The 20,898-nt window shown below is 56.6% G+C and overlaps 4 protein-coding genes across 7 annotated transcripts; 3 read left to right on the forward strand and 1 right to left on the reverse strand.

The window, feature by feature from the left end:
* Window positions 1–74: 74 nt before the first annotated feature.
* PDIK1L (PDLIM1 interacting kinase 1 like) lies at window positions 75–6,425 on the forward strand. Of its 3 annotated transcripts, none has more exons than XM_061480348.1 (3): window positions 75–127; window positions 2,158–2,459; window positions 5,090–6,425. In XM_061480348.1, exons 2-3 carry the CDS (start codon window positions 2,175–2,177, stop codon window positions 5,828–5,830), a joined length of 1,026 nt encoding a protein of 341 aa, XP_061336332.1. In that variant the 5' UTR covers window positions 75–127; window positions 2,158–2,174; the 3' UTR covers window positions 5,831–6,425. The 3 variants fall into 3 exon arrangements, with proteins under 3 accessions (XP_061336332.1, XP_061336331.1, XP_061336333.1); XM_061480347.1 differs by having other exon boundaries at window positions 76–127; window positions 1,071–2,459; XM_061480349.1 differs by lacking the exon at window positions 75–127 and adding an exon at window positions 776–922.
* A 7,005-nt stretch (window positions 6,426–13,430) lies between these two features.
* FAM110D (family with sequence similarity 110 member D) lies at window positions 13,431–16,357 on the forward strand. Of its 2 annotated transcripts, none has more exons than XM_061480207.1 (2): window positions 13,431–13,609; window positions 14,995–16,357. In XM_061480207.1, the coding sequence occupies exon 2, from the start codon at window positions 15,114–15,116 to the stop codon at window positions 16,074–16,076; it is 963 nt and encodes a 320-aa protein (XP_061336191.1). In that variant the 5' UTR covers window positions 13,431–13,609; window positions 14,995–15,113; the 3' UTR covers window positions 16,077–16,357. The 2 variants fall into 2 exon arrangements, with proteins under 2 accessions (XP_061336191.1, XP_061336190.1); XM_061480206.1 differs by lacking the exon at window positions 13,431–13,609 and adding an exon at window positions 13,702–14,042.
* A 326-nt stretch (window positions 16,358–16,683) lies between these two features.
* On the reverse strand, window positions 16,684–17,781 carry CUNH1orf232 (chromosome unknown C1orf232 homolog). Its single transcript, XM_061480208.1, has 4 exons — window positions 17,512–17,781; window positions 17,333–17,419; window positions 17,150–17,247; window positions 16,684–16,943 (listed from the first exon to the last, which is right to left on the reverse strand). Exons 1-4 carry the CDS (start codon window positions 17,767–17,769, stop codon window positions 16,685–16,687), a joined length of 702 nt encoding a protein of 233 aa, XP_061336192.1. The 5' UTR covers window positions 17,770–17,781; the 3' UTR covers window position 16,684.
* Window positions 17,782–18,103: 322 nt separating this feature from the next.
* Window positions 18,104–19,104, forward strand: ZNF593 (zinc finger protein 593). The gene is made up of 3 exons (XM_061480168.1): window positions 18,104–18,315; window positions 18,449–18,511; window positions 18,656–19,104. Exons 1-3 carry the CDS (start codon window positions 18,119–18,121, stop codon window positions 18,855–18,857), a joined length of 462 nt encoding a protein of 153 aa, XP_061336152.1. The 5' UTR covers window positions 18,104–18,118; the 3' UTR covers window positions 18,858–19,104.
* Window positions 19,105–20,898: the final 1,794 nt, after the last annotated feature.

The raw sequence follows: 20,898 nt of genomic DNA on the forward strand, positions 1-20,898 counted from the left end.
GACCAATCAGAAGGCGCAGCGGAGGCGCGGGGGCGTGGCCCGCGCGGGGGCGTGGCCGCGGCGGCGCAGTTGTTGGGGGAGCCCTATAATGGCGGCCGGGCGGCGGCAGCGCGGTAGCGGCGCGGAGGTAACGTGGTGCTGGGCCCGGCCCGGGCCGGGGGACGGGACCGAGGTCGAGCGGTTGATCCCCGCTCGTCACAGTCGGGGCCGCGCCGGGCCCGCCCGGGCGGTGCCTCCGCTGCAGGGGTGCGCCAGGCTCTGCGGGGCCCCCGGTAACCGCCGAGGCGGGTGCGGTGCAGCGGCCCGGCCGCCCCTCGGGCCGCGCCTGGCGGGGTGTAGGCCCCGCTGCCGGCCTCCGCCTGCAGCGAGCGGTGCCTCGGTGGCTGCGCGCTGGAGCCAGGTCCCCGTAGTGCCGGTGGGCTCCCGGTTGTGACGGCAGCTCCGGGAGCGGGGCGGGGGGGGGTGTGTGTGTGTGTGGTTTGTTCCATTGTGGCTGTTGCTAACGCGGCACGGAACGCGTTACCGGCTGCAGCAGGCCCGGCCCGGGTCGCTGCCCTGGGGAGCGGGCGGTATTTACCGTGCGCTTAGGCAAGAACCGCGGCGGTGCTTCCAGAGCAGCCGGGCCCGCTGTGGGGGTGAAGGGAGGCAGAGAGCACCCCCAGCGCTTGGCACTGTGACACGTTCTCTCTGGTACCAACGCGCAGCAACCAACTCTTACACACGGAGGAGGGGGGGGGGTCTGCTCGTTTTGAGCTCGATGTGAGGGTGTAAAGCAGTCTTTCCCTCAGGAGTTATTTGGCTGCTGTTGGGATTACAGACCCTGCTCTTCTCCCCTGCATGGGAGGGGTTTTGGCCCACCACAGTTTAATGCTGAGGCTGTAATCTTAATCTGTGCCTCGCAGGTGCGAGCTCGGTGCATCTGGTGAGCAGAATCCGATGGTGGTGGTCTCATACATGCGTACCACAGAGTTGTGTGGAAGGTTACGATGTGTGTGTGGTGTTACCCTGAGGCTGATGGTACCTTTTTTTTTCTCTCTCTTTTTTTTTCCCTTTTTATTTTTTTCTTAAAGAAAAATAAGTTCCTAAACCAGTGGAGATATTTGAACAGGCTCTTTTGATGTGTTTCCTATTGCCTGCTTTACTGACATAAAGAGAATTCCATTTACCCCTGGCAGTGTCACAAACCCTTTCAGTTGTGCTTTATTTGTGTTGTGTTTGGCTCTGTTTGCCCAGTGATAACTGGCTGGCCAAGCTTTTCCCCCCCCTGTCTATAGTCAGTGTCCCTTTTTGGTTTGGTTGTGTGAAGGTGGTGGGGGTGTGGTTTTGGTTTGTGATCTTGCAGGGAGGTGCGTAGAGAGGGTCATGAATCTACAGCAGTGTTTGGTGGCTTTTGTTTTGGTGTGTGTCTCACTTTACTTACAGAGCAACGTCTTAACTTTTGTCCTTGCCCTGTTGAGCAGAAGTGAAAGTCAGATGCAGGGCACAAGCTTCTGCAGTCAGTTACCCTTTAAACCTTCTGCAGCCGTAGACTCCTCAATCAGAAGAGACTTGGTGGAAAATCACAGTAATACTAAAAACCAGAAGCAGTCCAAAGCATCTGCTTGTCTTGGTATCAGTGAAAGAAATTCATGATGAAATTATACCCGAAACATTTATTTCCACAGTCATCTGCGTAACAGGCAGTGTTAATCAGATCTGTTACTGCTTGCCCACAGGCTTCAACTAGAACTTCTCCTTGCTCTTCCAGGCATCGATGGAGAGCATGGTACCATACTATTATTCCTGCAGATGCTCACAGAAGACACTGAGAGAAAGGAGCAGGAGCATACGGGATAGTCCCGTCTCAGTGCAATGCAAATCTAGGTTTGAATTGTTGCCACCTTGAAAACTGGGCTGTATTTGAAATGTTAATAGTCCCACCAAAATGATGTAATTTCACCTTTCACTGGTCCGTGGCAACAGGTACAGGTTTACAGAGTAGCTTCTGGAACGTTTCAGCACTTGGATGCAGCATCAGTGTAATGCTCGGAGGCACTCTCCTGTTAGCGGCAGGGTTTCGGTAGGCCTCGTATTGCTGCACCAAACCACATGGGGGAAAATACAGCCCAGTTCTTGTTCATAAGTTTTAGTTCTGTGGGTTTTTCCCCCCTTCCCCAGAACCCTTGGTCTTGAAGATGGTGAGTAGCCAGCCTAAGTACGATCTAATACGAGAGGTTGGTCGTGGCAGTTATGGTGTGGTGTACGAAGCAGTCGTCAGGAAGACCTCTGCACGGGTCGCGGTGAAAAAGATTCGGTGCCATGCTCCAGAGAACGTGGAACTAGCTCTGCGTGAGTTCTGGGCACTTAGCAGTATCAAGAGCCAGCATCCCAACGTCATTCACCTGGAGGAGTGCATCTTGCAGAAAGATGGTATGGTGCAGAAGATGTCCCATGGCTCCAGTTCCTCCCTTTATTTACAGGTACATGAAGCTGAGGTAATGGGGTGAAAGTCATGATTCTGAACGTGTAGCTGGGAGGGAAGGAGGTGGGTAGCTAAGATCTCCGGGGTTTCTTGAGGTATCCATAGTTAGGAGAGGGTATTGTCTGCATTGTTGACACCCCAAAATAATTACATCTTTTTAAAAGAGCCTGTCTGTTGAACAGTTGCCTGTACGTTGTAATGTGAAGCCAGTGCCACTCCAGAAGGCTGGGGGGAGGTTAAATGCAAATCTGCTTTGATAATTTGAGGAAGCACCACAGGTAAAGCACAAGGGAGGTGCAGGCTGTTGTATTCCTCAGCAGAAGGCCTGCTGCAGGGTTAATGAGCAAGTATGTCTTGGGAGACTGCTCTGAAGCATTTCTTAATCTTGAATGTCCTTGGAAGAAGAAGTAAGAGTCTTGATTTAGGAAGCAAACACTTAGAATTCTCTCAGAAATGATCAGCAGTTGGCAGCATATGGTGAGCCATTTCCTGGTTTTGAAGAGCTATTAATATCTTCAAGGAGAGGTAAAGGTGTGATAAGTAAGGGATTAAATTTCACTCCCCTTATTTGGCTACTGAAAATGTTCTTTAAGTTTGAAGATGCGGATGGTTGAAGAATAAGCAGTTCTGGAAAGACTTTGAAAGATAATCACATTCCTTCCCTTGTGAAGGAGCTGCCCCAACTTGAAGTTCTCCCCTGGCAGGGATTTAATGTCTCTGGTTTAAAAAGTCCTGAGCCTGCTCGATGTTAATTGTGTCATCCCCAGTCAGCTTTTATCATTTCAGTTTCTGTTGTCATTCTTGCGTGTCTAATGTAGGGCCTTTTGTTGGTGAGCATTCATCTGACAGCCCTTCATGGCTGTCCACATCCTGTTGTGCTGAGTGCTCTGTGAGCCTGAGAAAGAGGATTCTTGCTTTTGTAAACTTGCTGTAGCTTGGTAGTTGTTACTGACCTGCTTTCATGAAGGGATTAGGGTAACATAATACTGGCCAGCTCATGTGGGAGGTGTTAGTGCCTTACCTTCCTAGTCCTTAGTGGGTCTGTGAGAGATGTGGACACTTGTACAGAGAGAAACTTTAAAACCCCACAGGGTGGAAGGTGAGGAGAGCTTCCAGCTCACCTGCAGCACTGGCTTTTGATGGTGGTGCCAGTTAACAATGCAGCATGTAGAGCTCACCCATGTCAGGTGCAAGCTGTTCAGAGCAGAGGGGAGTGGAGGGCAGAGCTGACTGATGAGGCTGGGATCACTTTATAATAGCATGTGCTGAAACAGAGAAAATCAGATCTCGCTTGGCTGCTCTCTACTCTCCCCACCCCAGGTGGGGGAAGTAGTGTGTTACAGAGCTGCACTGGTGTAGTGGGTGAGGAGGTTGCCTGGGGAAAGGGATATTGGTGTCTCCTGAAGGGCTGTGGGGCAGATGCTTCACTAGTGTCAGCTGAACTAAGTCAGTGAAGTGAGAGTCCTGAACCAGCCTGATCTTGTGGTGCTTTGCAGCTGGCACAGATCTGGTAGTGAAGTCTTAGTGCTGAGCTAAGATGCAGTTACAGCTTCTGTAAAGGTGTGGGGGGAAGAGCCGTGGCTTGGTGCTCGTTTGGCAGAGGGGGCACCCTGCTGCCCTGTGATACCTTCATCTCAGTTACTGATTGTAGACCTGAAACAGGTTGTTTTCTAGCTCTAACCTGGATTTACTGTTTTAAGTTGGTCTGGTTTGGGTACTAGTTGTGCTAGCAGTTAGATAGCTATAAATTGCTAGGAATTTTGCTCTTGGGAAAGGTCACTTCTTCAAAGCACTTCAAAATGTTGCTCTAAATGTGAATAGCTACCTCAATTTTTGCAAGCCTGTAGGAGCTGTGTTTGCTTTTGTATACATTGGTCGCTACTAACAAACAATTGCAAGACCTCCATCAGGATTTACCTGCTGCTTAGTGCCACCTCAGAGGAGCTGAAGAGGCAAATGTGAGCTTGTGTAACTGGGATTAGTAAAACTGATTGCTGGTTTTGCTTTGCTTTCTGTTTGAGGCAGCTGTTAGAACTGGCTGCTCAGGCTACACACTACTTATGTTCCAGAAAACAGCTGATGGATCATGATGGTGGGAGAGCTGTTCTGCAGCAGCTGTGCCTGTAGATTAGCATTCTCCTAAGGGAAGGGATCCTGTGTTAATGCTTGCTAGGATACATTCCTGTGGAAGGAATAGAGAAGTCTTTAAAAACTTGTTGTGGAGCGGACAAGCCCCTGGCACTGTTCAGTTGCTTGTTAAGACTTTGTTTATAAGTTGAAGTTGTTGACCATATGGGTGGGACAGGCTTTGTTGGGCAGGGACACTGTCCAGCTGGAGCAGATGGGAGTGCAGTGGCCACTGAGTGTCTTTCAGAATAGTTATTCAGCTTCTGGGCAAGAGCATGAGCTTGATATGCTTCGTCTGCATGAAAGTGAGGGGGCTGTCAAACACTGTGACTTCTAGTTTTTTTAAATCAGAAACTTGGCATGAGTTTTTCTTTTCACCAGTCAAAGTGTCTTCCTCTCTGGACTGTTGAGAGGAGGATCCAAACTCCACGTGTTTTTCCATCATATCTTTACATTCTTGTGATCATCGGGTAGTTACGGTATTTCTTTTCCTTGTTGCAGCTTGTAGAGACCTCATTAAAAGGAGAAATAGTCTTTGACCCCAGGAGTGTTTATTACCTCTGGTTTGTGATGGATTTCTGTGATGGAGGAGACATGAATGAGTATCTGTTGTCCCGAAAGCCAAACCGCAAGACCAACACCAGCTTCATGCTTCAGCTCAGCAGTGCCCTGGCATTCCTGCACAAAAATCAGATTATTCATCGTGATCTCAAACCTGACAACATTCTGATCTCTCAGAGCAGGATGGATGCAAGTGACTTGGAGCCTACCCTGAAAGTGGCTGATTTTGGGCTGAGTAAAGTATGCTCAGCCTCAGGACAGAATGCTGAGGAGCCAGTCAACGTAAATAAGTGTTTTCTATCAACTGCATGTGGGACTGACTTCTATATGGCCCCTGAGGTCTGGGAAGGACACTACACTGCCAAAGCAGACATCTTTGCACTGGGGATTATAATCTGGGCAATGCTGGAAAGAATCACATTTATAGATACAGAAACCAAGAAAGAACTCCTGGGGAGTTACGTCAAGCAGGGGACAGCGATCGTGCCCGTTGGAGAGGCCCTCCTGGAGAACCCCAAAATGGAGCTGCTCATCCCTGTGAAGAAGAAGTCCATGAACGCTCAGATGAAACGGCTGCTGAAGGAGATGCTGGCTGCCAATCCCCAGGACCGCCCCGATGCCTTTGAGCTGGAACTTCGATTAGTCAACATAGCTTTTAAGGACAGCAGCTGGGACACGTGATGGGGGCCCGGCTGTGTGTGTGTGTCCTGATAGAGCTGCTTCTCACTGAACTGATAGCGCAGCTTAACAGCAGTAAAAGAAACGAGCCTGAACTCCAACCTGCAGGGTGTAGTTTCTACCAAATGAATCTCTTTTTGAGTCTCATGATACGAGTGTCGAGGCGGCTGCTGTGCGTTGATGTGTATAATACCAGGGTGTTACATGCAAGTGTAAGGTGTGACAGTGTTTGTCGGTGTATGCTGGCAGTGGGATGTCTTTAAGAGCTGAGGCTTTACTTCTAGCACTATGTCATGGAGTATTTCGTACATTCCAGTTTCCTATGTGAGTATTAGGAACTCTAATGGAAAAAAAGATTTGCATGCTGGTAGTGCAAATCTTCAAGCTTTGTAAAGCAATTCTGTGTATATATTTATGTATATGAGTGACTGGGAGTGTATGCCACTTAAATTATTTGGTGTGGGTCTGCATGATTGGGGTCTGCTAGAAAACAAGATGAAGATAGATGAGAAGCATTCCTCCTCCTTCAGGCCTGAATAACTTGATTATTTATTTTTGTTATCTAATGTCAAAGAGAGGCTCTGAGGCTTGACAAAGAGAAATTGCAATGCAAGGAGCTCAGCAGTTCTCAAAGTGCTGATGTGGCCATGCTGAGCACTTACAGCTTCATGAGCTTGTCACTGGGAGTCAGAACCGTATGCAGTTGGGTACTAGCATGTTGCCTTGCTCTTTAATCATTCAGTTTTGCTTTCTCCTAGGGATCAAACACTTGATTAATCAGTTAATCTACACTTTCACACATGCTCTCTATCTATAATTCAATAGCACTTTGAGGATTTATAATAAGAGTACTTTGGGCTTAGCTTATGGAAAATGAATGAGGGAATCCAGCAGCATAGAGTGTTCTTTTTAAGATTCTTTAAAATATGGGGGTGGTTTTCCCATTAACTAGATCTGACCAGTGACAATGGTCGTGGCCTCTTCCTTTCTGGCACTACCTCTAACATGGTGGTGAGGAGGAGATAAAGGCGTGACTGTTTGTCTTATAGCACACACCTCTTCAGTAACCAGTATGTGAGAGGTATCTCCCATTTGTGTGGCAACCTTGGCTCTTTTTTTTCCAGTTAGTGTTCTTCCTTTTAAAGAAGTAATATTCACTTAAAAACACAGATGGGGAGATGTAGCTTTGAAGTGGTTGAAAGGCTGCTTATCCTCAGCTCTTATTCCACAGAAGCAGACTGATATGCCGAGAGAGGACTATGGCCTCTCTCATCTATTTGACCTCTTGGAAAAAAGTAGAGTCTTAAAGAATTGCCTTTACAGCAACAACAAAGGCCAGTTTTCATCACAAAATCAACCTAGTGTGTTTTGGTTTTATTTTTCCCCTAAATTTACCTGGAAAGTGTTGCATTTCCCTGTGTAATTTACTTCTCAGCTATGTTCCCTGTTAGTGCTGTGAGAGCAGTTCTGATTAGTCATTGTTCTGCCTTTTTGTTCTTCCAAAAGCAAAGGATTCTGATTCTGCCAAACTTCTGAGGCTTTACAGAGTACAGATGGCTCTTACCTGGTGGTGTATAGAGTGGTGGCAGTTACTTAGGGAGCTTTAGTCCTTAATCCTTGTTATTTTGCTTCACCACACCTTAGCTTCACTTCCCAACCTGACGTTGTCATAAAGTGATTCTCAGATGATACTTTGCTGTTTCAAAGCAATGTTTTGTTTAGAAGATGCTATAGAAGTAACTTGCAGAAGACTACAAGCAGAGCAGTAGAGTTCCAGTGTAAATGGGCAGCGATGGAGGGGTGACTGCATCATACTGAGGACAAGCCTGTTGCCTCTATAGATGTCCCCGTGTTGCTGCTTCCCTGCAGAGAGCTTAGTCTGTAGAAGACTCGGAGCCTATGTGTGAGTAGCCATCGGAAGAGATCTATTTTTTCTTGGGCTCTGCAAACAGAGATGTGTGTGTTCTCATTTTACCCGAGTTCGGTACAACTGAAGCCTTGGCCTGTTATGGAAAGGAAAACAAACTGCTCGCTATCTGTGCCAGCACTGTTCCACAGTGCTTACATTTATCTCAGCAGGGGCACTCGATGTTTGTAGAGGGCATAGAACTTTTCCATGTTGAACTTAGGAGCTCTATAAAAAATCCATTGCCAACTTCCTCCTCGCTTACCTCCCCCAGAAGCCAGAATCAGCTGTTAGCTTGAAGTATGCACTTACTACACAGTAACACTTTCTCTTTAAGGTGCTTTGCAAATCCTCTGGTTCTCTGAAGTATTTCAAAGGCTGAACACTGAGTATGCTGCCTGCCTGCAGTGCAGCAAGGAGTGAACGGCACAGGAAATGGGTGTTTTGACTTCCCAAGTGTTTCTTTGCACTGACGGCCACTTTAAAACATGGGGGTACCTGAAATCCCCCTCATGGTGCTTTGCCTTGCTGTGGAGTGTTTCCTTGGTTAACACTGAATCCTTGAATCTGTGTTCTGTTTGGTTTCTGTTCTGTTTTGATAAATCACATCGTTGTAGCAGCTCTGGAGTTCCTCACCAGCGTGACACAAAGTCAAGAGACTTCTTCAGCACTTAGAAAAGATTTCTTTTTCAAATCTTTCTTTAAAAACTGTAAAATATATTTTACAAAGAATTTATAATGAGGAAAATTGTGCAATTTCAGTTCATGACTGTTTTTTGAAATAAAACCTGATTTTCAATGAAGTTGTTGAACTTTATGCAGAGAAATGCTTTCTTCTCAGTCGGTGCAATGTCTGCAGAGCTACACAGGAGTTTGTTTGCTGTGCTTAGGGCAGAAGTAAGCTGTAGCACTTCAGTCATCCTGTAGGTTATCCTCAGCTTATGGAAGATGCTGGGTTGGTTAATAGCAGTGCCACTCATCTTCTCTGGGTAGTAGCAGTGCCAGACTTCAAGTGATGTGTGATGTGCAGCTGGAGGAGTTGACAGTGAGGCTGAATGCATGTGAAAAGGGAGCTGGCTCCAGACCACCTGAGGTGAGCCATGTCCATGTGGACCCTGTGTGTTCTACTGAGCCTTTTTAAGAGTCAAAATGCTGTTCTTGTGGCTGTACCTCATTTCCAAAGAGGGGATTAAAGACAAAAAGCATGATTCTTGCATCCAGTACATACCTGCAGTTATTAGAAACACACCAAGTACCACCATGGGCTGTAAGCAAACATACTGCTAGTACTACTGAGGATGCAAACAGATGCTGCCATGGTCCTGGAGTGAGTGTTTCCCCTCTAGCTCCTGTGTTTGCTGGAGCAGGATTTCATATCAAAAGCCCCCACCCTTTGTTCTGTGGGTGAAAGCTGTTGTACCACAGGCCCTGTGCAGAGGACTGATGGTGAATTTATGCTCTGCTCTGCTTCCCTCTGGTGCTCCTGCACCAAGCACTGCTGGCTTTGGCTGGAGCTGGTGGAGGGAGCAGACGTGCTGGCTTTTGGGACCTCAAGTAGGTGTAAGTAGTTGGAGGTTTGTGAGGGTCTTGTGAGCCCTGAGGAGCCTTAGGAATAGAGCTCAGGAGCCACTGTTACTTGGGCATAATACAAAAACGTAGTAGTGTTTTGCATGTTTGTTGTGGGTTTAACTCCATCTGGCAGCTAAAGATCAGAAGGAAGGTAAAACGTGTGGCTTGAGATAAGAGCAGTGCAATAATTAAGGCATAGCAGTAATAAGGAAAAGGGAAATAAGAGGGAAAGATCAAACAAAACAACCCCAACCAACAGCAGTGATGTGCAGTCCTATTGCTCAGCCCCCACTGACCCATACTGAGCCTGACCTGAGCAGCTATCCAGCTCCCCCCGGTTTCTATATTGGGCATGATGTGCTGTGCGATGGAATATCCCTTTGGCTAGTTCAGGTGTCCTGTCTCTGCTCCCTCCTGGCTTCTTGTGCTGCTCCTCCTCACTGGCAGAGCACGAGACTGGAAAGTCCTTGATCAGGGTAAATACACCCAAAGTATTGGTGTGTTATCGGTGGTGTTCTCAGGCTAAGGCTGAAACCACAGCCCTGCACCAGCTGCTAGGGAGAAAATGAGCTTGGTTACAGCTGAAATCAGGACAATGTTTTAATTACCGTTGGAGCAAAGGGACTGGGAACAGAGCAACCAGGAAATGCTGCAAACCGGTTGGTCCTGCCCTTTCTTATCCCTGCAACAAACCCAAGCCCAGCCACATGGGCCGTGCTCTTGCATCGGCACCTGCAGATTCCTGTGCATGCTGGTGCCAGAACTAGGCAGATTCCCCCCTTGGCAGGATCTGTATTGGAGGGTAAGCACCTGAATTAAAGGAGAAGGTCACACCTTGGATTCCTTGGAAGAGAGGGGATTTTCAATACAGACACAAGCTAAATTTCTCCCCCACACAGTGAAGAAGCCTGAGCCTTGAACTGTATCTAATCCATGGCTGGGAGGGAGGGCAGAAACCCGCAAGGCACTGCCCCGGTGCCGAAACTGGATGTAACCAAGGCTCAGATAACCCTAATTCTGCTTTGCTTTCCTCGCTGTGCACAAGCTGAGGCCCCATCTCGCCTGTTCCATTCCCTTGGGCAGGTCCTCGCTGGGCAATCCAGGGCTTGGGCACTCGCCTTGGCTCTGGTTTTGCTTTGTGTTTGGTGCAGACTGCAGCGTAATGGCAGATGTTGCTCTGTGGTGGAGATAAGGCTGCTGTCCCGCTCCTCCACCCCTTGGAAAGCTGCCCTGGCGTCGGAGAAGCAGCTTTCCCCCCTCCACTGTGCCATAGGTGCGGGGCAGATGCGCTCGGACTGCGGGCAGCACAAATGGGGGACTTTGTGTGGCTTTTCCCTTTGCTCCACGGATGCTCTGCAGATCCTTCCGTGGCACGTTGGTTGTTGAGCATTTCCTGTCTTTGCCGGGGGTTTGTGCGGGGAGCAGAGGACTGGAGCGTGTAAACCCCGACTGTTTAATGGGTTTAGTTCCCCCTTTGGTAGCAGGGAGCTGTGGATGCAAAGTGCAGTTTCTCTCCTTAAGTGCGATGAGGGAGGAGGGATGTGCCTGCGGTGCCACGAGTGTCTGCACTGTAGGAGGTGGAGAGACAAGACTTGAGCTGCCGCAGGTCTCCTCTCTTGGCTCCATGAGCTTATTAAGGGGGGGTCTGCGTGCTCTTGGGAGCAAAGCAGATGAAACACGGAGAAGTGACCTGGAGGATGAGCCAGCACCAGCGCTGGCTGGTGGAGGGGAGCTGCAGCCCAGCCCATGCGCTTGTGCAATCCCTTTGTTCCCACGTGAATGTGCAGAGTCTTTGGCTGCCTGAAGTGAAAAGGGTTTGCATCAGGGCTGCAGTTTGTGAGGAGGGGCCTGGGCTGAGCCGTGGGGCTGAGCTGAGCTGCCCGGGGGTGGTTGGAGCTGTTCTCTTTGGGGCTGCCCCGTATTTGCTGTCTCCCGAGGGGGCAGAGCTGCTGCCAGGGCTGCGGTTGCGCAGAGGCTTCTTCAATCTCCGGGCTTTCAGATAGAGGAGATGCAGCCTAAAAACCTTTGCAGGTCCCTTGCAGCAGGCGGTGGGGTCAGCGCAGGTGCTCGCCTCTCACACCGGGGATGCTGCTGCCCTCAGTCCTGGCACCTTCCTCCAGCTCTGTCTGCCCTCGGGGTCATGGTTCTGACCTGTTTTGCTCTGCAGCCATCGGGTTCTGAAGCCCCCACGGCAGGGTTTGAACAAGGAGCCCCGCTGCTGTCTGGTTCCTCCTTGTGGTCGGTGGTGCCTTAGGTTAGCGATGGCTTCAGGGTTATTCAAGCCCATTGGAGCCAGCGGTGCGGCGAGGCTCCTGCCTGCCCCTTAGGGAAAGCGCCTGCACCCCAGGCTCCCGCTGGCTTGCAGCCACCCAGCTCCCAGGGGCTGCTCTCCAGGCATCTGCGTGGAGCTGGGACCACGAAGGGCCTTTTGTGGGATGTGAAAGCAGAGCAGCAGGCTGCAGCAGATGGCTGCTATCGGGTGCTGCGGTCCTGCCTGCGCCTGGGTTAAAGTGGGGTTTTACAGTTCTCTTTGTAAAGGAGAAATGCATCTGGAAGGGGTTGGATGGGGACAGGTTTGTCCCTGCCATGAGGGGGCCTGCAGGAGCAGGGCTGTGTCATCAAGCTGGAAAGTGGTGCTGGAAGAAGAAGGAATCTCTTTGAGGGCTTCCTCAGCCTCCTCTCACCCGCTGCAAAGCTGGAGGGTTCGTTACCGGCTGTGCCCAGGGTTGCTTTGCTTGTCTGGTACCTTGCTTGCTTCCCAGTGAGCTGGGGGGGAAGCAGAGCCCCAGTGCAGAGCAGAGCACGCCTTGTGAGAGCTCCGAGTGTTCTGCAATGAGAACAAGGGACTTTGAGCATCCATGGGACCCAGAAGAGCCACCAAGAGGCTGGTAAGTTGGGCAAATCCCTTCCTAGAAGTCACAGTGACAAAACCCCCATTTGCCTCCCCAGGGGAAGCAGGAGCTGCCTGGGATGCTGATGCCAGGAAGGGCCCCTCAAATCATCCCTTGTTGTATCCCAAAGGGGATATGCTTTGCCTAAATGAACCAGTTCAGCTGTGCTCTGAGGAGGAGCTGGAGAGAGGAGCAGTTGCTCTGGGACAGGGGCAGGCGTTTGGTAGGAGCATCCCATGGGGACACCCTGTATCCGCCGGAGAAAGGGGAATATGAGGCTGCTCTTACTCACTTGTGGCTTTCCCGTTATTCCTGCTCAGGAAACAAAACCTGTTCTGATAAATAGTGATTCACCTTGTCTGCAGTTAAGAACAGCTCCTCACCCCTGTGGGAACGTGGGTGCCCCTCTTCCTGCGGCAGATCCATCACTTTCCCCCATCCTTTTCCCGTTTCCCTCTGGAGGTGGTTGGATTTGCTCTGGCATGGCCGAATCGTGCACGCAGAGCCCGAGTACTGCTGGAAGAGGCAGCTCCCCGCGTTGCTCCTCTCCAGGTTTATTGCAATAGAATAGGTCCTGTCCCTTCCTTGCTTTTCCTGGGGTTCTTCCCAGTGCCTGCAGAGCCTGGACAAGCCCTGGCTGCTCTTACCCTGCTCAGCCTCTGGTTTAGCCTCTGTTTTCATCAGCCCAGGAGTCCTGGCACTGGTGCTGTCGCACAGGGAAGTGCTGGATGCGGACCCAGTTCCTGGCACTGCTCACATCCCAGTTCCTGAGCAGCAGCACCACATGGAGGAACTGGGATGGTCCCAGTTGGTCCCGGGCCAAATGCCTGAGCTTTGTCCCTGCTGGAGCCTGCGCTGAGCAGTGCTCTGCATCCACACCAGCTGCGGGAGCCGGAGGGAGCCGGTGCCCCCCCCCGCCCAGCCACAGCAGCCCCACGTTCGCAGCCCCCCAGGCAGGAGCAGGGGATAGGGGGGTGCCCCTGGGAGCATCCAGCCCTGGGCGGAGGTAAAAATAACCCCTGGGCCGGCTCCAGCCCATTGTGGCTTCCTGCAATTTACAGCCCTTCCCGGGGAGGGGGGAAGAGGAGGCAGGAACTTGCCTGGTTCGCTTTGACCCTTTCGCCACCAGCAGAGAAAGTGCCAGAAGGACCTTGCCTCCCTCCTCCTCCCTCGCTGGATGGGGCAGGATCCTGGGGAAGGACCTGGACCCGCACCCAGCATCCACCCAGGTGGATGGAGGCGCGGGAACTGCTGGAGTGGACGTGGTTTCTCTGGCCCGTCCTTGATGCGCTGTGTGCTGGGGAGGGACAAAGAGACTCAGTCCTGCCTGGGAGGAGGCACATCCCTGCTGTGGATCCCAGAATCCTGGCCAGGCTCCTATAAGGAGGTGGCAGAAGGAGGAGGAGAGCTGCTGAGGTGAGCTGGGGCTGCAGGAGAGGGAGTTGTCACGCTGGCTGGGCAGGGTGGGCTCCAGGGTGTGAAGGCTGTGGCTGGGGCACAGCGCTCCTGCTGGTGGGGCTGGGCTGGAAGGGGTTAATGGGGTGGCTCCTCCTCAACCTCTACATGAGGCTACTGCTTGCCCTGGGCTCAGTTTGCTGTGGCCGGCAGAGGGGCAGGAGCCCAACGAGAAGAGAGCATCCACGCATCCCATCCCTGCATCCCTGTGGTGGCTCAGGAGCCAAGCGAGAACAGAGCATCCCGCACCCCGTCCCTGCATCCTTGTGTGGGGTCAGGAGCTGAGCAAGAACAGAGCATCCCACATCCCATCCCTGCCTCCCTGTGGTGGCTCAGGAGCCAGGCAAGAACAGAGCGTCCTGCATCCCATCCCTGCATCCCTGTGTGGGCTCAGGTGAGCGAGAGCATCCTCCACCTGCCAAGCCCAGGTGCTGGGCATGATCCTGGCCTGGTGCAGGGCACTGGGCTCGTTGGCTCTGCCAAGGCAGAGCTGGAAGGGGATGGGGCTGTGCTGGGCGCATCTTCCCTTGAGCTTCTGGGGATCTCTGCCCAGCAGTGGGGAGCTCAGCATTTGGGAGCATGGGACCGGACAAACCACGTGCCTCAGTTTCCCTCTCTGTACAGGGCTGGATGTGGCCGTGGGGTTGTGTGGAGCTGAGCAGGCAGAGGGCTCCTGGGCTGTTGCTCTCCAGTGATCCTGCTCTTCCCAGCCCCATATCCCTGCTGTCACCTGGTGAGGCTGCGGGGCTCGGTCTCCATGACCATTTAGGCCTCTTCTGCTCAGTGAAACCACCTGCTTTGGGCATTTACAAACCCTGGCCCAGGCTCCAGACCCCCTTCCTCTGGCACCCACCCCTGGATCCACAGCCCGGCCCTGCACAGATGCTTGGGCACAGTTGAGCAAGAGCCATCACGCCCCAGGGCTGATAAAGCCCCTTTGCTCTGTGCCCCCCTCACTGAGCAGGAGATGCCTCAGCCTGGCTGCAGGGAGCATGGCCCAGACACCCCAGAGCATCCTGGTGCCACCACGCAGGGGCCCAGGGGCCCAGCTCAGCAGCTCTCCCGTGCACGGGCTTTGTTCTCCTGTCCCTGCGCTCCAAGATAAGGCAGCGGCTCTGGTATTCCTTCCTGTTGGAAGCTGCTCCTGCGGTGCGGGTGAAGCCGGCAGATGGTCAGCACGTCTTTCTTCCTGCCCATGGATTGTTTGTGCCCGGCTGGCAGAGCTCGCTGCTTGGCCAAAGCATGGGATCAAGGGAGCCTCCAGTTCTGCTTTATCCCCCCCTCCATCCACTTCCTGCCACTGCTGCATCCTTGCTGCTGAGACCGGATCTCCTCTCTCCTCCCAGGGCCTAATCCAGGAGCCAAGCGAAGCTTTGGGAGCCTCCCCGCCCGCAGCACCGGACCCCTCCTCAGCCACTCGAGGGGGAACAGAGCAACCGGGGTTCACGTTCAAGGGCTGGGGGCGATGGTGCCCCCGGGCAGCCCCCCTCTTGCCGCCTGCGCCTCCAGCAACCTGCACCTCGTGGTCCCCGGCCGCGGCTCCCCCCTGGCCCGGCTGAACCGGAGCCCCGGGTGGCCGCGGGAGCCGGGAGGTGGCGGGGCCCGGACGTGCAGCGCCGTGGAGCGGCTGGAGGCCGACAAGGCCAAGTACGTGAAGTCCCTGCAGGTCATCAACCGGCGGCAGGAGCCGGCGCTGCGGAGCCGCTCGCCCTGGCTCTCCCCCGGAGCCCAGCGCGCCCTCGCCCGCCAGCAGCGGCACGAGTTGTGCCAGAGCCCCGTGCTGAGACCCGAGGCCCTCCTCATCCACCGGCAGGGACGGGACTGCCCGGACGGGGACAAGGAGAACGCCGACGGCTCCGCGCTGCCGCGACCGCTCTGCCAGGGCCCCCGCAGGGACAAGTGCCCCGGCTCGTCCCCTCCCAGGGGGCTGGGTGAGGGGCCGCCGGCATCCCAGAGCCCCGAGACCCCCGTGCCGTGGGTGCCCACAGAGGAGGAGGAGGAGGAGGAGGCGAGGATGCCGGGTGCCGGCAGCGGAGGTGGCAGCGCTGGCATCGTCGCTCTGCCCGGCGGCTCCGTGGCGCAGCCCCCCGGGAAGCCGGCGCTGGCTCTGCGCCTGTCGCTGCCGCTCTCGGAGCAGGAGCGGTTCTTCAACTGCTGCGGGCTGGACCGGGCGCTGGTGGAGCTGCTGGGCCGGGAGAGGTTCGTGCCCGCGGGCTGGGATAACTCCCGGGCTCTGCTCCACGGCTCCTGCGAGTCGGAGCCCGGGCAGGCCTCGGGGGGCAGCGATGGGGAGGTGGGACCGGGTGAGGAGGAGCCGGATGCTCGGCTGGGCTCTGCCGTCTCGGTGGTGGAACGCAACGCCCGCATCATCAAGTGGCTCTACGACTGCCAGCGAGCGGGGGTGGCGGCCCAGGAGCCCGCTGTCTAAGTGGAGGTAGCCCCGGGGATGTCGCCGTTCTGGTGCTACAGAGCAGCTGGCTGAGAGGGCCGCCAGGTCTACCCAGGACCAGGGAGGAGTCCACAGGGGCACCTGGAGGGCAGGTGGGAAAGGGGCTCCCCTGGGGGAGTCTGTCCTTGTCCACAGGGCTGGCAGGCTGCTGCCCCCGTGCCTGACCCAGCTCCATCCTCCCTGTCTCCGCTCATGCCCTGCACCAGCTGGAAGCCATGGGGTGGGCAGAGCCCGAGCCCCCCACTGCAGGCAGTGCCCACCCCTCAGGGGCCGGAGTAGCGCTCAATAAACCTGGCTCTTTTTTATAGGGCGTCGCGTGTGGTTCGTGTGGGGCAGAGCTTAGGCTGGCGGGGGGGAGGGACAGCTCCCCATCCCGCTGTGGGGCCACGCTGCTCCAGGGGCAATAGGGCTCCTGTGGGGGGACAAGGGCGAAGCAAGCACCAGGCAGGGCTCGGGGAGAAGGGGGCACCTCGGGGTCTTTAGTGCAGACACGTTGCGAAACACCGCGGAGCCCCCCTCGGCTGTGGGCAGGGGCTGCCCTCCGGAGCCGCTGGTGCTGCTGCAGGGTCCCGCTGCCGCATCCTCCTCTACTTGCCCTTGGGAGCGGTTTTATTCCGGATCTCGGCCAGTTTGCCCTCCAGGAAGCCCCAGCGGAAGGCTCCTTCCTCCGGCTCCCGCAGGTCGCTGCCATCGTCACCTGATGGCTCCGCGGGGCTCTCGGCCAGCTCCGGGGGGGACACCTCCTTGTCCAGCCCCGGTGCCTGCTGCCACTTGGTGGCAAAGAGACCCCAAAAGCTGGAAGTCTTCTCAGAGGGGGGCGGCTCCGGGGGCGAGGCGGCCAGCGGGCTGGGGAGAGAGCGGGCATGGGGATGTCGGTGTAGGGACCCTTCTCACTGCGTCCCACAGTGGCCAGGACTGGCACCCCCAAGGTCCCCCTCCATGCTGCCCCCCCCAGCCCAGCCTCATGAGATCTGGGGGGGGGGGGGGGGGGCGTGAGCTCGCAGGGGCTGGATCCAGGCTCTGGGGTCCCCCCCCACTGAAGTGCCACTTACTGGTCTGCGCAGAGCTCGGGGCTGAGCAGTTGGTGCTCGTCCTCGCGGGTGAAGAGGGATGAAAGTGTCCGCCAGCCCCGAGCACCCACCCCCTGCACCTGCAGGGGAGAGGCAGCACTGGGCTTACTGGGGAGCCCTGGGTCTAAGCAGGGCCCCCGCGGCTTCCCCAAGCCCCCTCCTCACCTTCCTCGCTAGCTGGGACACGGGGCTGGGGCCCTCCTCCATCAGCACGGGAGGCTCAGCCATCTCCATCAGCTCAGGCTGGTCCCCCTGCAACGAACCCCAAAGTGAGGGCAGGAGTGCAGGCAAGGGGAGGGCAGGCAGCTCGGTCACCCCGCTTTGGGAGGACCCAGGCTCCATACCTCCTCCTGCAGCTCCCCATCTGCCCGAGCCTCCCCCAGGGTCCGCAGCACTTTGGCCTTGTAGAGCTGCCAGAAGCCCTGGGCCATGGTGAGGGGCTCTGCGGGGCTGGGAGCCGGCGGGTGCTGTGGGGAGCAGGGCACCCCCGCGCCGCCCCGGCGATCCGGTGGCTTCATTAAAGTTTCAGGGGCTCCTTCCGAGCACAAAGGGGAACCTGAGCCCGGCCGGAGCTGGGGCAGCGCGGGAGCAGCCGCTCTCATCAGCTCCGCACCCCCCCAGTGCCCCCCAGCCCCCTCCAGCCCCCCCTGCCCACAGCGGCCCCGCAGGGCTGGGGCTGCCCCAAGCCCGCCGAGCAGAGCGCACGCTGGGGCCTCGCACTGCTCCGGCCATGGGCTCCCATGTGTAACTGATCACCCGGAGCGGAGGAAACGCGATCGGGGCCGGGCCGCGCTGTGCTGAGCCCTGCCCGGCTCATCACAGCAGTGACCGGGCCCTGCGCGGAGCGCGGCCGGCGGACGGAGCCGGGGGGCGGGGCCTGCTGTGGGTGGGCGGGGCCCGCGTGCTTACGTCATTGGGTGGGCGGGGCCTGTCGCCGCGTGCGTTCGCGCCATGTCTCCGCGCAATGGCCGCCGCACCGGCGCGCACCGCTCGCACTCGCTGGCGCGGCAGCTGAAGACGAAGCGGCGCCGGCGCGACCTGGACGAGATCCACCGGGACCTGCGGCCCGAGAACGCGGCGCGGCTGCTGCGGCAGGAGCCCGACCCCGACCTGCCGGGATGCGCGCAGTTCTACTGCCTGCACTGCGCGTGCGTGCCGGGGCCGGGGGGTCTCTAACGCCTCGGGGGTCCTGCCCCATGGGAACCGGCCATAGGGGAACACACGAGAGCCATGGGTCTGGCACTCCCCAGCCTGACCCCCCCCTCTTTTGTACCCCTCCAGGCGCTACTTTGTGGACCTGACCAGCATGAAGGAGCACTTCCGGTCCAAGGTGCACAAGAAGAGGTAACGGGGTGCCGGAGCTGGGGGTCCTGAGCCACCCCGTGGTCCTGTGACCTGCGTCTGCTTCATCGGGGTGAGGCAGCGCCGGTTCTGGGTTTGAGGAGCTGGGGTTGAAAGCCTCACCCCTCCCCTCCGCCCTCCCCGCAGGCTGAAGCAGCTGCGGGAGGCACCGTACACGCAGGAGGAGGCCGAGCGTGCCGCTGGGATGGGCTCCTACATCCCCCCAAAGAAGGTGGAGGTGCAGACCCAGCCGCTGGAGGAGGTCACCGAGATGGAGGCGTCCAGCTCAGCGCCGCGGACTGAGGGGCCGAGTGGCTCTGTGAGGGTGCCTTTGTCTTCAGCTGTGTGAGAAGAACACGTCCCAGCAGGCAAACACTGCTCCTGGCAGCGCTGCTGCCCATGGCTCTAATGAGGAGAAGGAGCCAGCGAGACCCCAGGTGCCCCCATCTTCCCAGGGCAGGGGCAGGCTGCTTGTTCCCTCAGTGTTGGCAGGACTGTGCACTCCTCTCTTTGCTTGTGGAGCGGTTTTAGGCCCCTCTCCGTGGGTCAGCGGTTACCCGAGAGACTCCTCCATTAAAGCACGTCAGTGAACAGCCCGGCAGTGTTGAGAGCTCTATTTCAATGTGCCTGCCCTGCTTGGGGCACAGCCTCATTGGTTGTTCTTCCTGATCATGCAAAGGGAAACAGCACCAGCCCAGAGGAACAGCCTTGTCCCTGCCTTGTTGGAAAAGCAGCTTCTGGTGCTGGGTCCCTAGAGAGGAGTCCTGGTGTCCCCTGGAAGGAATACTTCCAGGCTCCTGTCCCTTAAACCCCAACGTCTACAAGTGATTGGGCTGGGGCTGCATGTGTGCTGTGATCAGGCTCCCTGCCTTGCGTGCACCAGCCCGATGCTGTGATCCTGCTGGTGACGCTGCCTGGGACTTAGTGACAATGTCACCACGCACTGCAGCGTGGGTATCACTGATGCAGCCCTGGCAGCAAACCGCTTGTGCCAGAGGTTCGCGTCTCCTGCCGAGCTGTAGTGCTGGGCTGGAGCAGCAGAAAAGCAGAGCAACCCCACAGCTGTGCTCAGCAGGAAAGGGTTTATTTCCATGCAGCCCGCCCGGATTTGTTCCCCCAGCTCTGTGGAGATGCAGTGTTGCAGCTCTGGGAGGGTTTGGTGAATGCAGGGTGGGGCTGGAAGGTTTCAGATGCCACCCCAGTGGGAAGCGCCTGCCAGGAGGCAGTCACTGACCCCATGGCCCTATCAGCCCCGCTCCCCATTGTTGCAGGTCCCAACCCTCCTTTTGTGTCACTAATGGTGCTCAGTGCTGGTTTCTGTTCCTGTAGGGTTCCGCTGGCCGTGGCTGCATGTGGATGGTGGGGGGCTGCATGTGGCCACCAGCGGGGTGGCTCCTTGGCCACCTCTTACTGGCAGGGGAAAGGAAAAAGGATGCAGCCCCCAGTCGCTCCCTCTTGTCTGTTTGTTCGGTCCCTGCTCCTGGGGCTGGATCCCGGTGTCCTGCAGTGCCTTGGCCCGGGGCTCAGCTGCCTGCTCCGGAGCCAGGAGGTGGCTTCTGCGTTCTCCATCCCAGCTGATGAACTGGCTCCCAAAAGCGGGGACAGACGTGGACAGAGGCGTGTGTGCCCTGGCCCCAGGGCCCTGTGCTGCCGGGGCAGGGAGGAAGGGCTGGGCATGGCGCAGATGAGCTGGGAAGACGCCGCAGCTGGCAGCAGAGCTGAGGTGGGGGCCAGTGGGCAGAGGGGAGCCCTGACCCCCCCTGCAGCACTGCCGGACCCCTCCTCACAGCTCCGGGGGGCCCTTGCTGGGGTCGGCCATCCTGCGGGCGCTGTAGAAGGAGAGGCAGAGCCCGGCAGCCGCCAGCAGCAGCGCCAGGGGGGTCAGCAGCCGCCCCCCCGGCTCGGCCCTGCGCCCTGCTGCCAGCTGCATCTGCAGGGGAGAGAGGAGAGCAGAGGGGAGCGGAACGTGAGGCACAGCCCCACAACCGCCAGGGGCAAGCGCCTGAGGCCGTGCCCTGAGCATCCCCATCACACCCAGCTGGGGGGATGCAGGGGCGATGGGGACAGCTTCGTGGTCCCCCGGGGGGGGGGTCCAGGGGTGCTGTTACAGTGCCCGGTGCAGCGCTCGCAGGGTCCAGCAGCACCCTCGCAGCTAACCTGGAGGCAGGATACGGCCGGGCACGGCTCGCGGGCCTGGCGGGCAGCACAGGGGTCCCTGTGGGTCCCATCCTCACCCCCCCGGAGTCCCCCCCTTACCTGGAGCAGCCGGAAGTACCCCGGGGTTAAGCGTCTGGGGCGGATGATCATGGCGCAGCGGGATCAGGCCCCGTGGGGCAGCAGCGGGGCCGCTTCCCCCCTGCCCAGCCTCAGACCCCTCACCCTGGCCGCTG

Source organism: Pezoporus flaviventris, unplaced genomic scaffold, assembly GCF_033815535.1.
Source record: "Pezoporus flaviventris isolate CSIRO_AGI_PZ_B2104156 unplaced genomic scaffold, CSIRO_AGI_Pfla_v1 ptg000176l, whole genome shotgun sequence".
In the NCBI taxonomy this organism is placed as follows: Eukaryota; Metazoa; Chordata; class Aves; order Psittaciformes; family Psittacidae; genus Pezoporus; species Pezoporus flaviventris.